This window comes from Dreissena polymorpha, chromosome 4 (assembly GCF_020536995.1).
Source record: "Dreissena polymorpha isolate Duluth1 chromosome 4, UMN_Dpol_1.0, whole genome shotgun sequence".
NCBI lineage: Eukaryota > Metazoa > Mollusca > Bivalvia > Myida > Dreissenidae > Dreissena > Dreissena polymorpha.
This window is the reverse complement of record NC_068358.1, coordinates 34,639,502-34,657,515: the sequence shown is the minus strand read 5'-3', so window position 1 is coordinate 34,657,515 and position 18,014 is coordinate 34,639,502. Positions and strand designations below refer to the sequence as shown.

The 18,014-nt window shown below is 34.2% G+C and overlaps 1 protein-coding gene across 2 annotated transcripts in view; it reads right to left on the bottom strand.

The window, feature by feature from the left end:
- The window catches only part of LOC127876269 (delta-like protein 4), a 41,913-nt gene that overhangs the window by 22,991 nt on the left and 908 nt on the right, over positions 1-18,014 (bottom strand). For both annotated transcript variants that reach the window (XR_008047759.1, XM_052421362.1), the window contains exons 2-4: positions 17,241-17,304; positions 16,311-16,599; positions 1,306-1,464 (exon numbers count right to left, since the gene is read on the bottom strand). Coding sequence is in view for 1 of the 2 variants with exons in the window: in XM_052421362.1 (XP_052277322.1) it covers positions 1,306-1,464; positions 16,311-16,599; positions 17,241-17,304 (512 nt within the window). In the remaining variant the exon portion in view is untranslated. The remainder of the gene's footprint in view (positions 1-1,305; positions 1,465-16,310; positions 16,600-17,240; positions 17,305-18,014) is intronic.

Below are 18,014 nucleotides of genomic sequence, written 5' to 3'. Positions count from 1 at the left end.
AAAAACATGACTTTTTGTATACAATATGTATTCGTATTTTAGTATCCACTTATTTCTGTAACCACAGCAACCATAAGTTGGGCCTGACGACAAAAGTTGAAATAACGTGCTTATTCCCCGCCAAGTTTCATCAACATTCCTCAAGTGCTCTTTAGTTTGAGAAGAATCTATATTTTTGTTTTCATTCATTTTTGTTACCATAGCAACCAGACTTATTTCCTTACGTGACCAACAGAAACAACGTGCATATTCCCATATATAGCCTTCAATCAACATACCTAAACACATCAACCTAGCTTAAGTACTTTTTGAGTATAGCAAACCGATGAAACCGGTAGGGGACTAAAACAAATATACCATTAGCAAAGACATTTAAAGAGACATTTTCACAGATTTTTTGCATGTATTGACGTTTGTCATGAAATGCTTTATATTGATAAATGTAAAAATTGGATCTAAAAAGCTCCATTAAAAAAACAAGAATGAAATTACAGAAAGATAAAAAGTAACCCTCAACTGGGCTCAAAACACTGACCCCTGGAGTAAAAGTCAAACGCTTTGACAACTCGGCCATCCGTGCTCATACAATGACTGATGCAAGCATATATAATTTATAAGCAATCCTTGTAGTGTCACAAATATCTCACAAATGTCATAACTACAACGAAAATTTGCAAATCTGAAAAAAAATACAAAAAAAGTGACAAGTTCCCTTACGATAACATGGCGTATACATTTTTTATATTGCATGAACACATACTAACAATGACGACATTCATGTGTTTATGTTCTATGAAATATGACCAGCAAAAAATGCAGGCATTTTTATCCTAGCATTAATTTTTCACATGTAGCCATGCATTGGTCGAATTTTTATGGCATTTATGGACATGCAATTAACGAACTATCGCGTTATCTGATTGACTGACAACCATCACGTGATATTAACCTTGAATTTGATTGGATACATTTATAGAATACTCGCTAACGTAATCTGACACACACACACGCACGCACGCACACAGTAAACATGAACAAAATCATATATATATATATAAATATATAAATATATATATATATATATATATATATATATATATATATATATATATATATATATATATATATATATATCAGTTTGTTCATCAAATGTAATTTACCGCAATGCGTCAGAAAACTTATTGACATCCAAACGTTATTAGTCAAGAAGGGGGAAACATTTCACCTCGGAGAAATAATCAAACATATAGACGGCATAATATTATATTGTATCCGTTCTTTACACCGAGCCTTTGCGCCACCTACCTGGGTACACGCATGCGTGGTACGTTCTGTCGTCTTTAGGTCGGCCTTGTGTGCATCCACCCGGGCAGCAGACTAGGGGATAGGGGCAGTCAGCTTGACTCGAACACTCGTCCTCACACGGTGTGGGGGACATGTCCGAGGAGGGAGGACAGATCTCGACTGTGAAATGGTACGGGGGAATTCTTGTGGACTTTTTATTTTACCACATACAGTTTAATTTGTGAGGAAAACACTATTTCTTGATTACATGTATATCCACTGCGGGGAATCACGTGATCACAAAAGTACATCGTACGCACAAAATGGCGGAAAAAGCTCTCGCTTAATGACGAAAATCAAGGTATTCTCATATTTTATAATATCTAAATTAATGATAACTATGCGCAAAGTACCCTCTTAGTCTCCTTATGTACTCTGGTAATTGTCGTTTTTCTGAGATTTCTGTAGTTTTCTCAAACATTCAGATACAATAAACAATGAAAATTGTACATCGTCTGAACATACTTCATTTTGACGCGTTTGCTTTTCAAGATGACAAACAAACAAATAAATACAACAGTTTTTGTTTTCTAACATGCTTAGAATATTTCGTACAAGGTTTTCCACGTTGTTTAAGCTTTTTTTAGATCTGTGGCGAGTAATTTGGAAAATAGCACATCGTCTGAACGTTTTTTGTTTGAGTACATCGTCTGAACGGTTTTGAGTACATCATCTGAACTGCTTATAATAATAAAACTGTAATAACATCGGTGATCAGCCAATAACTTTATTTATAACGCTAGTATTCTTTTAATTTTACTACAAAAATCAATAGGCAAAGAAATCCTTCATGCCCATCTGTGAATGTGTGTTTATTCAATGTGTTAAAAATGTATTTGCTGTTATATTGTCAACTGTATGCTTTTATATTTAAATTTCAGAACTGAGATCAGATTGTACTACACAAGGTCCAAGAAGACTTTACCATGTATGCCAACAGCAAATCGATTCCGGTAATGTTCTCTCTACATATCGATGGGCAAATAAGTTAAGCCCTCAATATGAAGTGGACAAATTACACTGGATTGCTTTTGATTGTTTCATATTGAGAAATAGACAACAGTGAACGGAATGAAACAATCTTCAGTAAGGGCAATTTTATAACTGCACTACCATGACCACGAATATTTGTGCTTATGAACAGCCGGCTTGGTTTGGAAACGTCACCAGGCACGAATCTCTGTGCAAGACTGTTATCCAGGGCACGTTATAGGGAGGTCGACGCCGATGCCGTCAGAAGAAAAGCTGTATGGATAATGTAAGAGTGGACATCCCTTTCTATGGATGAACTAAGTAGCACACAACAGACCTGACTGGAGAAGGATTTCTGTATTGTTGCCGCATCTCCCGAACAGCCGAACCGGTCAATGGATTGATGAGTAAATTATCACCGTGATATGACTTGAATAAATCTTGAGAATGACTGTGATAAAGAATTTATTTAATCTAACAGTCATATATTTGAATTTGTGAACATGCCAATCTATGTACTGTATACGAGCATAATCTTTACCTCTCTGACTATGACATAACCAATACAAAGCACTGGAAATTTAGTTTAGTGCAAATAAAAATTACATTAGTTACATAAAACATATAACGTTTAGTTTCTTATTTTTAGCTCAACTTAGCACAAGGTGCTCATGGTGTGCTTTTAGCATCACCATTTGTTATTAATGCGTCGTCAACATTTTTCCTTGGCAGCACTCTATAGGTAACATTTATTGCTTGATCACTGTCTATCATCACCACCGGAAATAGATTACCAGCGAAGCGAAAGTAAACAAACCAACCATGGAGTGCAGTCAGTATTTACCTAAAATATCTAATAATAACTCGCTCCTGGATAACCAGTGCGTGTTAGGCATCTTACAAAAAGATTAATCTATTGAAAATTGTGTATCTATCTTTCAATTCGTATTGATGAAGCGCTATTTACACAAATTTATGACTGCTTGGTACCGGGTTGAATAGGAACTTCTCGAAGAAACAGCTTTTCTTTCATGATTACATGGTTTGCCATCGGGTATGGAGTTGATTTCCTATTCTTATATGCAATATATACCATCTTAACGCTTTTTCTTGTCTTGGTTTGATTATTGTTCGTGGAAATCTATTAAATTAAAATAACTGTAGTGTACGGCGAATAGTTGTTTATGGCAAAAGTCGTGTACGGTGAATAGTTAAAGTCATGTACGGCGAATAGTTGCAGCGTATAGGCCAAAGTTGTCGCAAATTAAAATGATTTTAAGAAAATATTTTTTCAATGTACATATATGTTCTTAAAGGCGGACTTTTGCCCGATTTAATGATGTATAAATCTTAATTTTAAACTTTGTTTTTGCCCCCGAATAAATACGCAAACACAGCACATGTGCTGACTTTGCGGTTGAACGCTACATCGCTCTGAACAGAAAGTCAGCCAAGTTCCAATAATTACACGAGTTGAATATAAAATCCTGATTGGAATCCACTTGTAAGTAAATATTTTATCGATTCATCTTGATTTTGAAACATAACTACGATGAAATACACTAGAATCGTATTAAACTAGAATACGGACTGAACAATGGTCGACCGATTTATCATACCACCGCATTGAAATCTGCCTGATCTATAAAGAATAACGGGTTACTGTCTGATCTTTTTGTAATATATCAGACAAGGCTTAGAATACTATAACGGCGAGGCTTGACGAGCTGTTATTTTATTCGCGCCGAGCCTGATATATTACAAAAAGATCAGGCAGTAACCTGTGTTTCTGTTTATAGCGATTTTTTCATTATTTCTTAAAAGTCGGGGACGTAGAGGTATGATAAACAGAAAAACAGGTTAGTGCCTGCTCTTTTTGTAATATATCAGGCTCGGCACGAATAAAAAAGCGGCTTGGCAAGCCTCGCCGATATATTATTCCACGCCTTGCCTGATATATTACAAAAAGATCGGACAGTAACCTGTTATTCTCTATGTAGCAGGTGCCCGTAAAACAAAGCTTTTTTTTTTAAATATCAACAATACATCAGACGTATTCTTTGGTCATACACGGTCTCACCGTAAAGAATATAAGTGTATTTATTTGTTTTATACCAAGATGGTCACGTATTTGCGAAATTTTTATTTATTTTCCCTTACAGACTCAAAACTATGTGCCGTACACAATTTAATTTTATATTGCTATACGCCGTACACGTCAGGTTCTATTCGCCGTTCACAACGAAGTTCATATTTTAGCCAAACATTTGCATACTAACTTGATTTTTGGGCTGAAGCTGGCAAAAATCGATAGTTTCTATAATTCTATTTGCACACCATTGAAAACTTCGGCAAAATTATTATATTTTCCTCGGACAAAAAGAAAAAAGATGTCCCAATGAACTTAATTTTCGGTACCAGGTAGCTGATGATTGATCTATTTCAACACTCGAATGTATTAATAAAGAACTCCCAACTACTTACGATATAAGTTTGATATGTCCACTATTAATTTGTCACACAGTTTTTTAAAAACGTTCGCGATAAAAATGGTAAACTTTATTCTTTTCACGAGCACTACCTCTTGCGTGATGTTTAATTTCGCTTCGCTGGTTATCTATTTCCGGTGGTGATGAGAGACAGTGTTGATTGTCATGAAACTTGGTAAGAAAAGTTGTCCCAGTGATATCTTTGTCGTGTTCGAAACTTGATCACACCAGGTCAAAACCTAGGTCACTTGGTCAAAATAAAGAAAAATATTGTTAACACTAGAATTCACATTTATCGTTCAATCATTTTATGTCTTATTGGTATATCAGCTTTCTTTGAAAATGGGGTTCAGGTTCGTTGAAAAAGATGGCCGCCAGGGGGGGGGGGGGCTTTTGCTCACATGGCTATAGAAAAACCTTTTTTTACACTCTAGAAGTCACATTTATACTTCAATCTTCATGAAACTTGGTCCGAACATTTGTTGTTATGATACATCGGCTTAATTCGAAAATTGTTACGGTCCGTTGAAAAACATGGCCACTAGGAAGCGGGGCAGTTTACCGTGTATGGCTATAGCAAAACCTTGTTAACACTATCGTTTATTAAAAAAATATTGCTGCACTGATGTTGTCTTTTGGAACTTATATCTGACAATGAAGAAAATACACAAAACACTAGTTGTAATGCACCACATGCTGAAGTGTACAAATGCATAATTTCAACATTGCGCTAGGCTATCAACAGCAGTTTATTCTGATAGGAAGACATTCATGTACCGGGTATAATAGATATAAAATATATAATAAGATACAAGTCCTCAAAATGCTTTAATCCAGTAGATTTCTCTTGAAGCATCATAACTTTTGTAAAGTGTATTTGCTGTTTTTTGCCAATGTCTTATATCTGCACCCCCCCCCATCAAAATTGGCACATGCGGTAGGAAGTTATTTTATCAGTTATTTACCTTCAATAAAATATTTTACTTCCTGCGTGTGGCAACTTCTGACCACAGTCAAGATTAAATAACAAATACATGTATTCGAGGGCCTCTATATGATGTTGCATATACAATATAACACTAGGTCATAATGACTTCTTTATTAACATTAAACTTTATTTCATGACATAACATTAACATAATTTGTATTTGGCATTAAATAGCACAAAGCATTCTTAAAGCATTCGGAAAGTCTATAACAATGCATAAAATTTGTATTACAAGGAGGTGGTAGAATCTGATAAGAGTTAATATTTGAGATGTAGATATACAACTATTTCATATCTTAGATACATTAGTACAAACTATTTTACGAATATGTATCTCGTTAAATTGTCTGCTTGTGTTGTAGTATTCTCAAAGCTTTGAGATTCACACGACATCGATTCCACTTAACTATTCGCTTTTCGTTTTGACTGATCCATTGTTAATGTTTAGAAGAAAATCTGATTCAGAAGCGTCATGAATGCCACGGCATATTTTTCACAAGATGGCTGCTGCTCAAAAAGAGCCCTTGCAGAAATGCTTTTCTTTGCTCGCTTTTTTTGGTGAAGATACTTTATACAATGGTGAACGAATGGTGACTTAATGGGCGTTAACACAGGTGTAATTTGTTGCAGACAAACTCCAGTGTGACATGCAACGACTGTGTGACGAAATGCATTTTGGTGTAACTAATCGTATTGTTTGTGATTTTTCAAGCGCTTTCTCTTCAAGCGATGAAGCGATAGACTTGACTTTTGGCGCATTCTGAAATAACAAAACAGCTATATATAACAGACATCTAATTATACCTATTTATTTTATGACATCAATATTTTATCTTCACAAAAATGATTAAAAATGTATATCGATAACCACCTATATGTAATTCATACTAACATTTACATAAAATATTATATACTACATATATTATTGAAGCTTGGCAAAAATCACCGCAAGCTCAAAGCTGCCACTGTTTCGAGCCGAGCATTATACTTTTAATAAATTCTCACATGCGCCAAGTATATAAAAAGAAATGTCACATGCGCCAAGTATGTAAATAGAAATGTTAAGTTCAGTTTAGTTTTACTGCAAGCTACATTTGGTCTTTTTTAAATATAAATATATGAAAAGCCAAGGATCTTGCGTCCAAATGACATACCTCCTATTACATTATGTTCATGCTTTTATATATATAAATAACAACCTTTTTCGAGCGTGACTTCTATTGAATTTAATTAATTTAATTTAATAAAATTAAATACTATGTAAACATGTATAAATAACACAGGATTTTGTGTTTTCTGATCATAGAACGGAACGTCAATTGGAATAAAAAACGCTTGGCTGTTCACAGATGCTATTACAATTTTATTATGATAAACATCGCATTAAAAGTAAAAACAGAAGCAGTTCAGATGATGTACTCAAAACCGTTCAGACGATGTACTCAAACAAAAAAACGTTCAGACGATGTACTATTTTCCAAATTACTCGCCACAGATCTATAAAAAAATAGCTTAAACAACGTGGAAAACCTTGTACGAAATATTCTAAGCATGTTAGAAAGCAAAAACTGTTGTATTTATTTGTTTGTTTGTCATCTTGAATAGCAAACGCGTCAAAATAAAGTATGTTCAGACGATGTACAATTTTCATTGTTTATTGTGTCTGAATGTTTGAGAAAACTACAGAAATCTAAGAAAAACGACAATTACCAGAGTACATAAGGAGACTGAGAGGGTACTTTGCGCATAGTTATCATTAATTTAAAATTTGAAATTTGAAACTTTGAAACTTGAATTAATTTAGATGTTATAAAATATGACAATACCTTGATTTTCGTCATTAAGCGAGAGCTTTTTCCGCCATTTTGTGCGTGCGATGTACTTTTGTGATCACGTGATTCCCCGCAGTGTGTATATCAAATGTTATAGTGTTGTAAATAAATCTGATTGATATTTACATGTTTAATGGTAAATGTGATGGTTATAACAATATAACATTATATAACGGTAACTCGTTTTATTTCATTTCGTGACTTCTAAACATTCATAATTATTACTGAATATAAATAGCAGTTGAGACAAACCCACATGTTATTTGATACAGTTTTTCATGTCTTACAAATATATCGACAGGATAATTTTCCATGGTTTAATTATTCTGTAATTTATTTTAATAAGAAGCTGATTAGCATTTTGTTTAACGAGTTATTAGAGCACGATTCTAGTGCACCGCGTGAGTGGTATGCAAAATATCCCAGAGCAACATTTGATTTATCATTTTAAAATAACAGGTAACTGTCAAATACGTTTGAAATTAATAACAGACTATACACACACAACGTTGTCTGTTTATAATTAATCAAAACTGCCGATTTTTTTGTCGGATCGCCATGACCTATGATTTTATAATGCCATTTTTTTAAAGTGTTGATCGACAAATTAAAACATTTATACGTTCATATTCATAAACGCTATAATTTTTTATATAAAATGACCTCACCTCTATTATCCTTGCTTAGAACAACAGCTACAAAAACATTTGCCAAAATAAATTTGTATATTAGATCCATTTGTCTACGATATAAATTCATAGAATGCAACAGCTAAACATGGACCTTCTAAATGCACATGATTTTCTTCAGTTGCACCATCCAATTATTTATGCGCGTGATCGCTGTTAATTGATGGCTAGTTAGTTTTTATTGTCACGGCTGCTGCTGTATTGACTTTCATGAGCAAACACTATTCTCTATACCCGACCGGTAACAGATGGTATCCACGTAAACAGAAACTATCAATGCTCTATACGTTCGTGAATAATAACTAAAACAAATAAAACATGAAACGCTTAAATCACTTTTGTTTATTTTCTCCAACGTATTTATAATACGAGTACTGGTCCCTCCCGATGGCAAAACTTGTTTTATATTAATAAAAAAACTCTGTTTGTTACATACATAAAAAGTACAATACATATGCATGTTATAGTATTTACAAAGCTCATATGAGAAATCCTCTCTGTTTTGATATAAAATTTAATTACTACGTGAACCAAAAACAACATTATAATAGACTTCAAGATTTATTTCCTATTATAATGTGTTACAGACTATCTTGCAAGAAAAGAAAGCGGATTACCGGGTAGTTTGTTGTTAATTTTAGCGTGACATTTCGCCGTTTACGACAGTATAACGTTCATGTCACGACGGCAAGGTACCCACTCAAAAATTTCCATGGTTAGCCGTTTTTTACCAGCACTCAGCACATATACTTATGCCAGTAATTTATAACTGTCATACTTTAATCCGAGAATGGGGGAGAATGGTCGTAGAAAGGATTGCATGACCAATTCGCCAGCAAAATATGTTAACGAGCCGAGTATCGAACGCACGATCCTCGGATTCGAGTTACATCGCTCTATCATTTGGATTGGTAAAAGTGAGGCAATGGCGCACGTAACGTGTTTATGTGCAAGGCATTCACTTATTCCAATGTATTATCTTAAAAGTATCAGACTTTCATCTTGCAAGATACCCTTCGAAAAAACGACAACTCCACATTGAAATCAATATACATGTACTGGTAATTGCAGACACGTCTCAAACCCGGTTATTTACCATTTGAAAACGTTTCAAATAACCAGTGATTTTTTGTACTAATTTATAGCCTTTAATAGGCTGTTTCCAAACGGTAAAAGTAAAAAAAAAAAATAATATGAAAACAATTTCCTGAAAAGACTCCGATTTTCTTCCAATAAACTCAACTAGAGCTTTATCATAGACGAGACGAATACCCCCACATGAAGAGCGGATGAAAAGTACTTCAAATAGGGAACACCATGCTGAATGTGTAAAACGCATTAAGTGACCCCGTGACCTAGTTTTTGGCCCGACATGGCCCATGTTCGAACATGGCCTAGAGATCATCTAGATAAAACTTCTGACCAAGGTTGGTGAAGAGCAGATGATTAGTACTTGAAATGGAGAGCGGACACCATACTGAATGTGTAAAACGCATTAAGTGACCCCGTGACTTAGATTTTGGCCCGGCATGGCCCATGTTTGAACATGGCCTAGAGATCATCGATTTAAAACTTCTGATTAAGTTTGGTGAAGATCGGAAGTAAACTACTTCAATTAGAGAGCGGACACCATGCTCAATGTTTAAAACGCACTAAGTGATCATGTGACCTAGTTTTTGACCCGGAAAGGCCCATGTTCGAACTTGGCTTAAGATCATCTAGATAAAACTTCTGACCAAGTTTGGTTAAGATCGGATGAAAACTTGATAAATTCGAGAGCGGATACCATGCTGAATGTTAAAAAACGCACTAAGTGACCCCTTGACCTAGTTTTCGGCCCGGCATGGCCCATGTTCAAACTTGGCCTAATGACCATCTAGATAAAACTTATGACCAAGTGTGGTCAAGATTGGTTGAAAACTACTTGAATTAGAGAGCGGACAACATGCTGAATGTTTAAAATGCACTAAGTGACCCCTTGATCTACTTGATCCGGCATGACCCATATTCAAATTTGACCTATATATAATCTATTCTACATACAACTTCTGACCTTCTAAGAATTTTCGGCCAATCAGCGCCATCGTTTTATAAGTGCATCAACCAATAAAAACGCCGCTTTTTAACAGCGTTAGGCATTGTAAAGTACTGCGTCTTTTTAACGTTTCTTATAAAGATTAGATATTTTTTAAACCAATAGATTTTTATTAAGGCACCGCACCAACACTGCAAAGTTTTATATTTATATCAATGGTACAGCCCAGTAAAATCGGGCTGTCCATTTTAAGCAGTGTGCTCGGGCAATGGTTTATAACCGAAGTCCCGAGGGTAAACAATCACATTAGTAGCAACTTCTGACCAAGTTTGGTGAAGATCGGATGAAGACAACTTGAATTAGAGAGCGGACACTTAATACGGACCGACCCACCGACAGACAGACAGACGACAGACACGTTCACTCCTATATACCCCCTAAACCTCGTCTGTGGGGGTATACTAATTGGTTTATTGAGTTTATTATACAGTGGTAGCACTTTACAATTTAAATTTGAAAATGCAGTTAAACATGCACTTATCAGGTATAAACAATTTGGAATACTGTTATTTACATTTTTTTTATTTTATGCTTTCCGGTGGTTTACTGAGTATAGAGAAATATCAGTAAATTAAAACTGATAATTTCACTGTTTCACACAGTGAAAATTATCGAAAACTTTCACTGTTTACTGTGAAATGACGTCATTTTTTGACGAAATGACGTCATTATCCCAGCAAAATTATTTAGTTAAACTCTTTAACAATGAATATAAACTGTGAAAAAAGCATAAAATATAAAGAAAATTGACTCGTGATCATAAGAAAAGATATATTTTCTTTCGTGGCTGCGCCACTCGTGAAAATATTATTTTCTATGAACACTCGCGAATTAAAATCGATAATCCACCGAATCCACGAATATCTATGTATTATTAATAAATCATTTTTCCCTATTGTATGGTTTATCGTGCTTTTTTTCCAAATCCAAAAGGCACAGTATGTAAAATATATTTTTTTAATCACTGACGTAGACAAAGATGTAAAACATTTAAGATACCTTTGTATGTGGCAAGTACATATACAAGCATATGAAACACGCGAGTCATTAGGATATTTTATGTTGACTTATTTTGTTCGTACATAAATTGAACCAGACGAACAACGTGATCAATATCCATGTCCAACAAAGCTTCATCACCATCGTTACTGATAACTATATCCCACGTTACGCATTCGTCTAAACCGCACTCGGACTCGGCATCGTCTATACCTGTATTGAAATTGTAGGCAACAAAGTAATTAGCAAGAAAATATTAAGCGCGAAAATAGTAAGCAAGAAAGAAAACAGCAAGAAAATAGAAAGCAAGAAAATAGTGAGCAAAAAAATAGTAAGAAAGAAATTTGTATGCAAGAACATCGAATTAAATGAACGACCATCTTAACCTCTGAAGTATTCTGTGTTCACAATGCTCAGTGCGCGTATTCATAAAGATCCGTATGGAAACCCTATAGGGATATTCCTTGGATTCATTCTATAAGAAGATGGCTATTTTATATACTGGCGCAGTGCCCTAATCCGCACAAATTAAAAGTATTCGAACGATATTTAGAAAAGAAGTTAACCGACCCCCCCCCCCATCCCCCCCCCGCCCCCCACACACACACAATCAGTTAGTTCAGTTCAACGTGTATTTGATCTTTTTTTGGGAGGGGGGTCGTTTCGACTATTTGGTATTGGGCCATAATTTCGCGATATGCAATGGATAAATTGTGCTATAAATAAATGACTCCACTACCCCTTCAAAAATCCAAACTGCTTAAAATTAATATTTTTCATGTAATCCAAAGACCTATAGATTACACAGATTGGAATCTCTCGTCTCCGCTATAGCGATATGCGATAATATCTATCGGCGGACGCGGATCACGTGACATTGATTTTGGAGATGCCGGTGTACCTGTAGAATCTTCCCTGTTCCAGCTGCTGTCGGCCATTTTCTTATAAAGCAAACAATTATTTTTCGTAATTAGTCGTTAATATTTGATGTCGTAGGGTATTCTGAGCATGATCTGGTAAGTTTATATTATTTTGATATTGTTATTAACAATTTTAATGTGTTAATTAGTGTTTTTAGCGCTCGGTTGTCAGTTTGCAGAGCAATGAATGCCTGAAAGCGCAACGTTACGAACTTTACGTAGTGAGCAAAGTCGGTCTCCGAAAAAAGACATATTGAATATTCTTTGTGTGATAAGAAATAAGTATTTATTTTCTGTCTTGATAATTCTTTAGGTTTTGGTAGTTATTATTCTAATTAATTATTAATTTATCGGATTTTGAAAGAGAACACTGGATTCGTTCATTTTCGATAATTTTTGAAAAATTGAAAGGCCCGAAGCATTTTTCTATAAACTTCTTCATTAAGCATCACATATTGATAACGTAAGATTTTTATGCTAGGTGAGATGTTAATCTATGTATGATTTATAAAAAGTAGACGAAAATGAGGTATTTTAAAGGATTTTGCCTTTGTACAATTTGTACTATTTATACTGTTATTTCATTCAATCAAGTGGTTTGTATTTTGTTGAAACACTTTTCTATTTTATTTCTCATCCCTTATCTTTGAAGAAAGATTTTTATGCTAGGCAAGATGTTAATCTAAGTATAGATTTAAACAAACTACAGGAAAATATTCAATTTAAAGCATTTGGCCTTATACAATGTTGGTACAATTTTAAGCTCTTTTCTTCTGTTGTACAAGATTGCTGTCAAACGTGTTTTTGTTCTTATTGATAAACTTTTTCATTTTTCATCCCAAATCGATTAAGTCAGATTGTTATGCTTGGTGATATGTAATTCTAGGTATGATTAATAAAAAGTAGACGAAAATAAGTCATTTTAAAGGATTTTGCCTTTGTACAATTTTATACTGTTAATTCATTCAATAATTTTTCACACCTGTCGCCAAAGTGGTTTGTTTCTTTGTGAAAACTTTTCTATTTCTCATCCCATATCGTTGAAGTAAGATTTTTATGCTAGGCAATATGTTAATCTAAGTATAGATTTAAACAAACTAGAAGAAAATATTCAATTTAAAGGATTTGGCCTTATACAATGTTGGTACAATTTTAAGCTCTTTTCTTCTGTTGTACAAGATATCTGTCAAACGTGTTTTTGATAAACTTTTTCATTTTTCATCCCAAATAGATTAAGTCAGATTTTTATGTTTGGTGATATGTTAATCTAGGTATGAATTAATTAAACTGAAGGATAATGTTCATTTTAAAGGATTTTGGCCTTGTACAAAGATGGTACAATTTTAAGCTCTTTTACCCTATTATACACACATGTTGTCAAACGTGCATTGGTTCATTGTGAAAAACTTTGTCATTATTCACCTCAAATTGAAGAAATAAGATTTGTATTCTGTGTAATATGTTTATCTTGGTATGAATAAAAGAACTAGATGAAAGTACACGGTATGGGTTTAAATTCTCATTTAATATCTTATTTTATTAGTATTACCAGTTTTCCTGTCAATGTTACACATGCAAGCTAATATACAAACATATTTTAACAGATAGCTGTGAGCTTACTATTAAAACACAAACAAAAGCTGTGAGATGACTATAAAAACCACAAATTGTCATTGTTAAAAGCGTAAGCAATAGCAGAGCACACGTTATTAGTTTCAATATTCCCATACTGATAGTCCTGATGTTAAACTTCTGGTACAGACCTATAGTCCCAGTTTATTTCAAATTACCGGTATTCAGTGATGCATCCATGTCCCCTTTCACAGATGATGAAAAGGCATTCTGCATTCCCCCCCCCCCCCCAACACTTAATTTTTTGCAAATATATAGAGAAAAACACAGGTGAAAATTTAAATTATATATGTACTGTTATAAAATTACTCTTTTGATATATTTAAAAAAAAAGAGTAATTTTATAACGGTACATATATAATTTAAATTTTCACCAGTGTTTTTCTCTATATATAATTTTATAGTCTGTCCCATCTTTTTGGGCCTCTGCATTTTTATTCCTCTTTCATGCATTTTTGCTAATTGTAAAAACATATACATGTATTTACATGTAACTGCAGGTTTAAATATCTACAGACACATTTTTGGGCTTAGTTTCGTTATTGAAAGATTGTATCTCTAAGTCTATAATTGGAATGTTATAATCTCCATTGTTGTGTTAAACAAGTGAAATTACATCCAGTTTTATATTCTGGTTTTTTGTCACATTTTTCTGCACCCCATGATAAGTTTTTGCTGCTTAATAGATACTTGTTTTAAAAAATGTAGGGTCTCTGTTACGCGACATGATTGCACAAATGATACAGAATTTAAAAAATGTAAATTCCAAAATATGTACTAGTATGTCCAACTTATAAGATACACAATCGAGAATAGCCTTTTTTTAAACAGTTTTATACAGCATTTCATTGTGTTTATAACGTACTATTATAAACAAGTATATTAAAATCTAACACATTCACAACAAAGACTTACCTTAATTGGACATCACAATGACATATAAAGAATGAATTCGCCGGCCGCGACCACTGATCACACAATTAAAATCAATCAACAACGCAAACTGATAATTGAAGTAAGAATCCCTTCTTTTAATTAATTCTCAAGAGTAAAGAAAAAACACTCAAAGCATCTTCAGTTCGCTAATTGATTCGACGATTAACACGCGCGTGAAATGTTTTTGTTTTTTTCTTTTCGCGAAATCCTAGCCCACGATACTGAAAGCTTAATTTAATAACCAAAAGAAAAAAACTGGATTACAAACAAAACTTTCATAACCTATAACTCATGAATAAGATCTAAATAAAAAGAGAATTAAACAATTGAAAAAAATCTACACAATCAATATTGAAATAAGTCGAACTAAACCCGGTTTTGGATCGAACGATCATAGCATTTATTATACTGTAATGTTGTTTTAATCAGAGACCTAGATCTATGTGTCCACATATATCTATCCGTTTTGAAATAATAATATTTTATAAGGTTTTAATTGATTGAAATACCAAATTATACAAGAATATTTTATCAGCAAAAGCCTTTCAAATAAATTATTCAACAGCATTCTCGCCGCGATTTGGAAGTTCTTAGCGCAATTGCTTCAATGATCGCGGCATTATAAATTCTTATTGTAGGTAAATAAAATCGAGATTTTATAAAAACATAATTACTCATGTTTCTATGAAACTTTATTTTATGAAAATCGGATCATTATTGACCAAGTTACAGCCGCCTTTCTACAGCGCCGTAACATTTTCGCATAACTTTGCTCGATAATCGTAGCCGTTGCTACTGACGCGTCGCTATCTTATCGCAATCGTGATACACCGGCTATCTCCGGACTACTCCGATTGATTCATGGAATAAATCGTCTGCTGATCCCAAGTGTTCTTATCAGTTTCTCGACCACGTGACCCCGCCGAGAGATAGCCCGATAAGGCGCGAAGTTTCCAATCTGTGTAATCTATAGGTCTTTGTGTAATCCGTTTTTCCAAAGCAACTCCCGTATAGTTCAAAACAAAAACAACAATATTTGGTGGTTATGTCATCGTTTTCTACTTAATGTTGACAACAGTTTTGATTCAAACTCAATAATAAGCATTCCATTTGACAGTTTTTAAAGATTGAAAATTATCCTAAAGTGCACAACCTTTATCGCAACTGAGCATCTCTTTATTGCGAAAGAAATGTCTAATGTCAAGTAACATGGGCTAAAGCACCAATGTCAACGATCGAGAATCGGATAAGCGTGAATGCGATATGTTGTTTAAGTAAAGAAGGAGAGCAAGACCAGTACATATTACATCCAACAACAGCTAAATTTGTAAAAATTAATTCAACTGGAACACATCGGATAGTGGTGGTTTTTATTTTGTATATGCCCAAAGGCGGACTAGAGTTTAAAACAAACCTTGTGTGAAAATGAATCCGCGCTGCTTTCTGACATCGTCCGAGCATGTCATTCGTATTGTTCTTAGAACCTTTTGGTAATTTTCACTAAAGAACGCTAAATCCGTTTTTCGTCGTGCATCGGATATTATCCAAATATTTCGATCTGGCTGGGCTAATTCGATTGTTTTACGACAAAAGAAACCCGGGTCCGCCGATCGTTTTTCTTCTCCCCATGCTATCATTTTGGCTCTGTACATTTCTTTGTAGGTGGTTGAGTCAAGCAGTTGCTGGTAATCTAGTCCGTTGTCCTGTTTAAATACTATTTTGTTTAATTGCAAAACCGAAATTCATCGTAAGTGTAAACTATGAGTTCATCGTAAGTGTGAACTATGAATGGGTGAAATTGTTGGATTTGAATAAAAAAAGATATCAACTTTGAATCAACTAAAACTGTAAAGTTTACGGAAAATGCCATACCAATTTTACAACCCTGACATAATGCAATACCTCACAGTAGAACTGCCATTTGCAAAGTGTGTATGTGACTTCAAGAATTATATATTGGTTGTGTTCGATAGTCGAATGTTTATGTCGTTGTTTTTTTTTTAATTCTGTTTCAATGAAAAGAATCGTGCCCTATACTTGGATCGAGCAATTACCAAATGCACAAACAAAAAAACTATTAACAAGGTACACCTTGTCACATAATTTATTACTAATATATAACATATCCGTACTCCCTTATCAAATACAGTCAGTTTCGAACGCATTTCGCGACACTCCTGGGTTTTGAATTCACACCACAATGAACACTGTTATTTAACTTTTTTCTATACATGTGTTATTGAGTCGTGTTAAAATTGCATCAAAGTATGGTTTTATCATTAAAATGGGTGCATGGATTCGTTTCATCACGTTCTAAATTCAGCAATTTGAGTCATGGTCTTACCAGAGCGTATTGTTCCTTCAAAGGGCCAGACAGCCTCAGAATCTGACAAACTTCAGGTCCAATCCTATAAGAAAAGATAAAATGCTGTTTCAAAAATCTGTATCGTCCACTCTTCGTGAATAATTGAGAGAAAGGAACAAATAATTGAGATTGACATTCCCCCGTCCGAGATAACTATCAATCAAGCATGTACATTTTACTGTCATCCGGAGATCTGTAAGCAAAACTCTTCGAAGATTGTGTTACAGTCTTTTCCAATGTTAATGCAATACAAAATTACACGGTATCAACGGTAACGTCTTTGTTTGCTGACCGATGTATTCACTTCAAGTGAGTATGCAACAACGGACCCAGACAAAACCGGCCACATTTCGTCTATATCGACAACAGGAAGCCATATTATGGCCCAAGTTTTAGGCAGTGGTACAAACGAGCCACTTTCTTAACATAAAATTGTTTATCTGCATTTGCTTATATAATTTAATTGTATTAGTTTTACAAAACTGTGAATATGTATTAAAGGCCTAATAACCACATATAGAAATTACTTAAAAATGTTGTGTAATATATACTGCCTTGAAATTATCAAACGCATCAAACTGTATGCAGCTTTATGCTGAAAATAAATAGTTTGCCTTCTTTGGGCCTTTCAACTGAGACACGTTTAAAAAAAAAATTAAATTGAACCAGAACTGATCGCCGCTGTCCCAGAGATGGATATAGTACAGTATTGAGAGAAAAGAGGCACCCAAAACACCGGTATGTAGAAATATC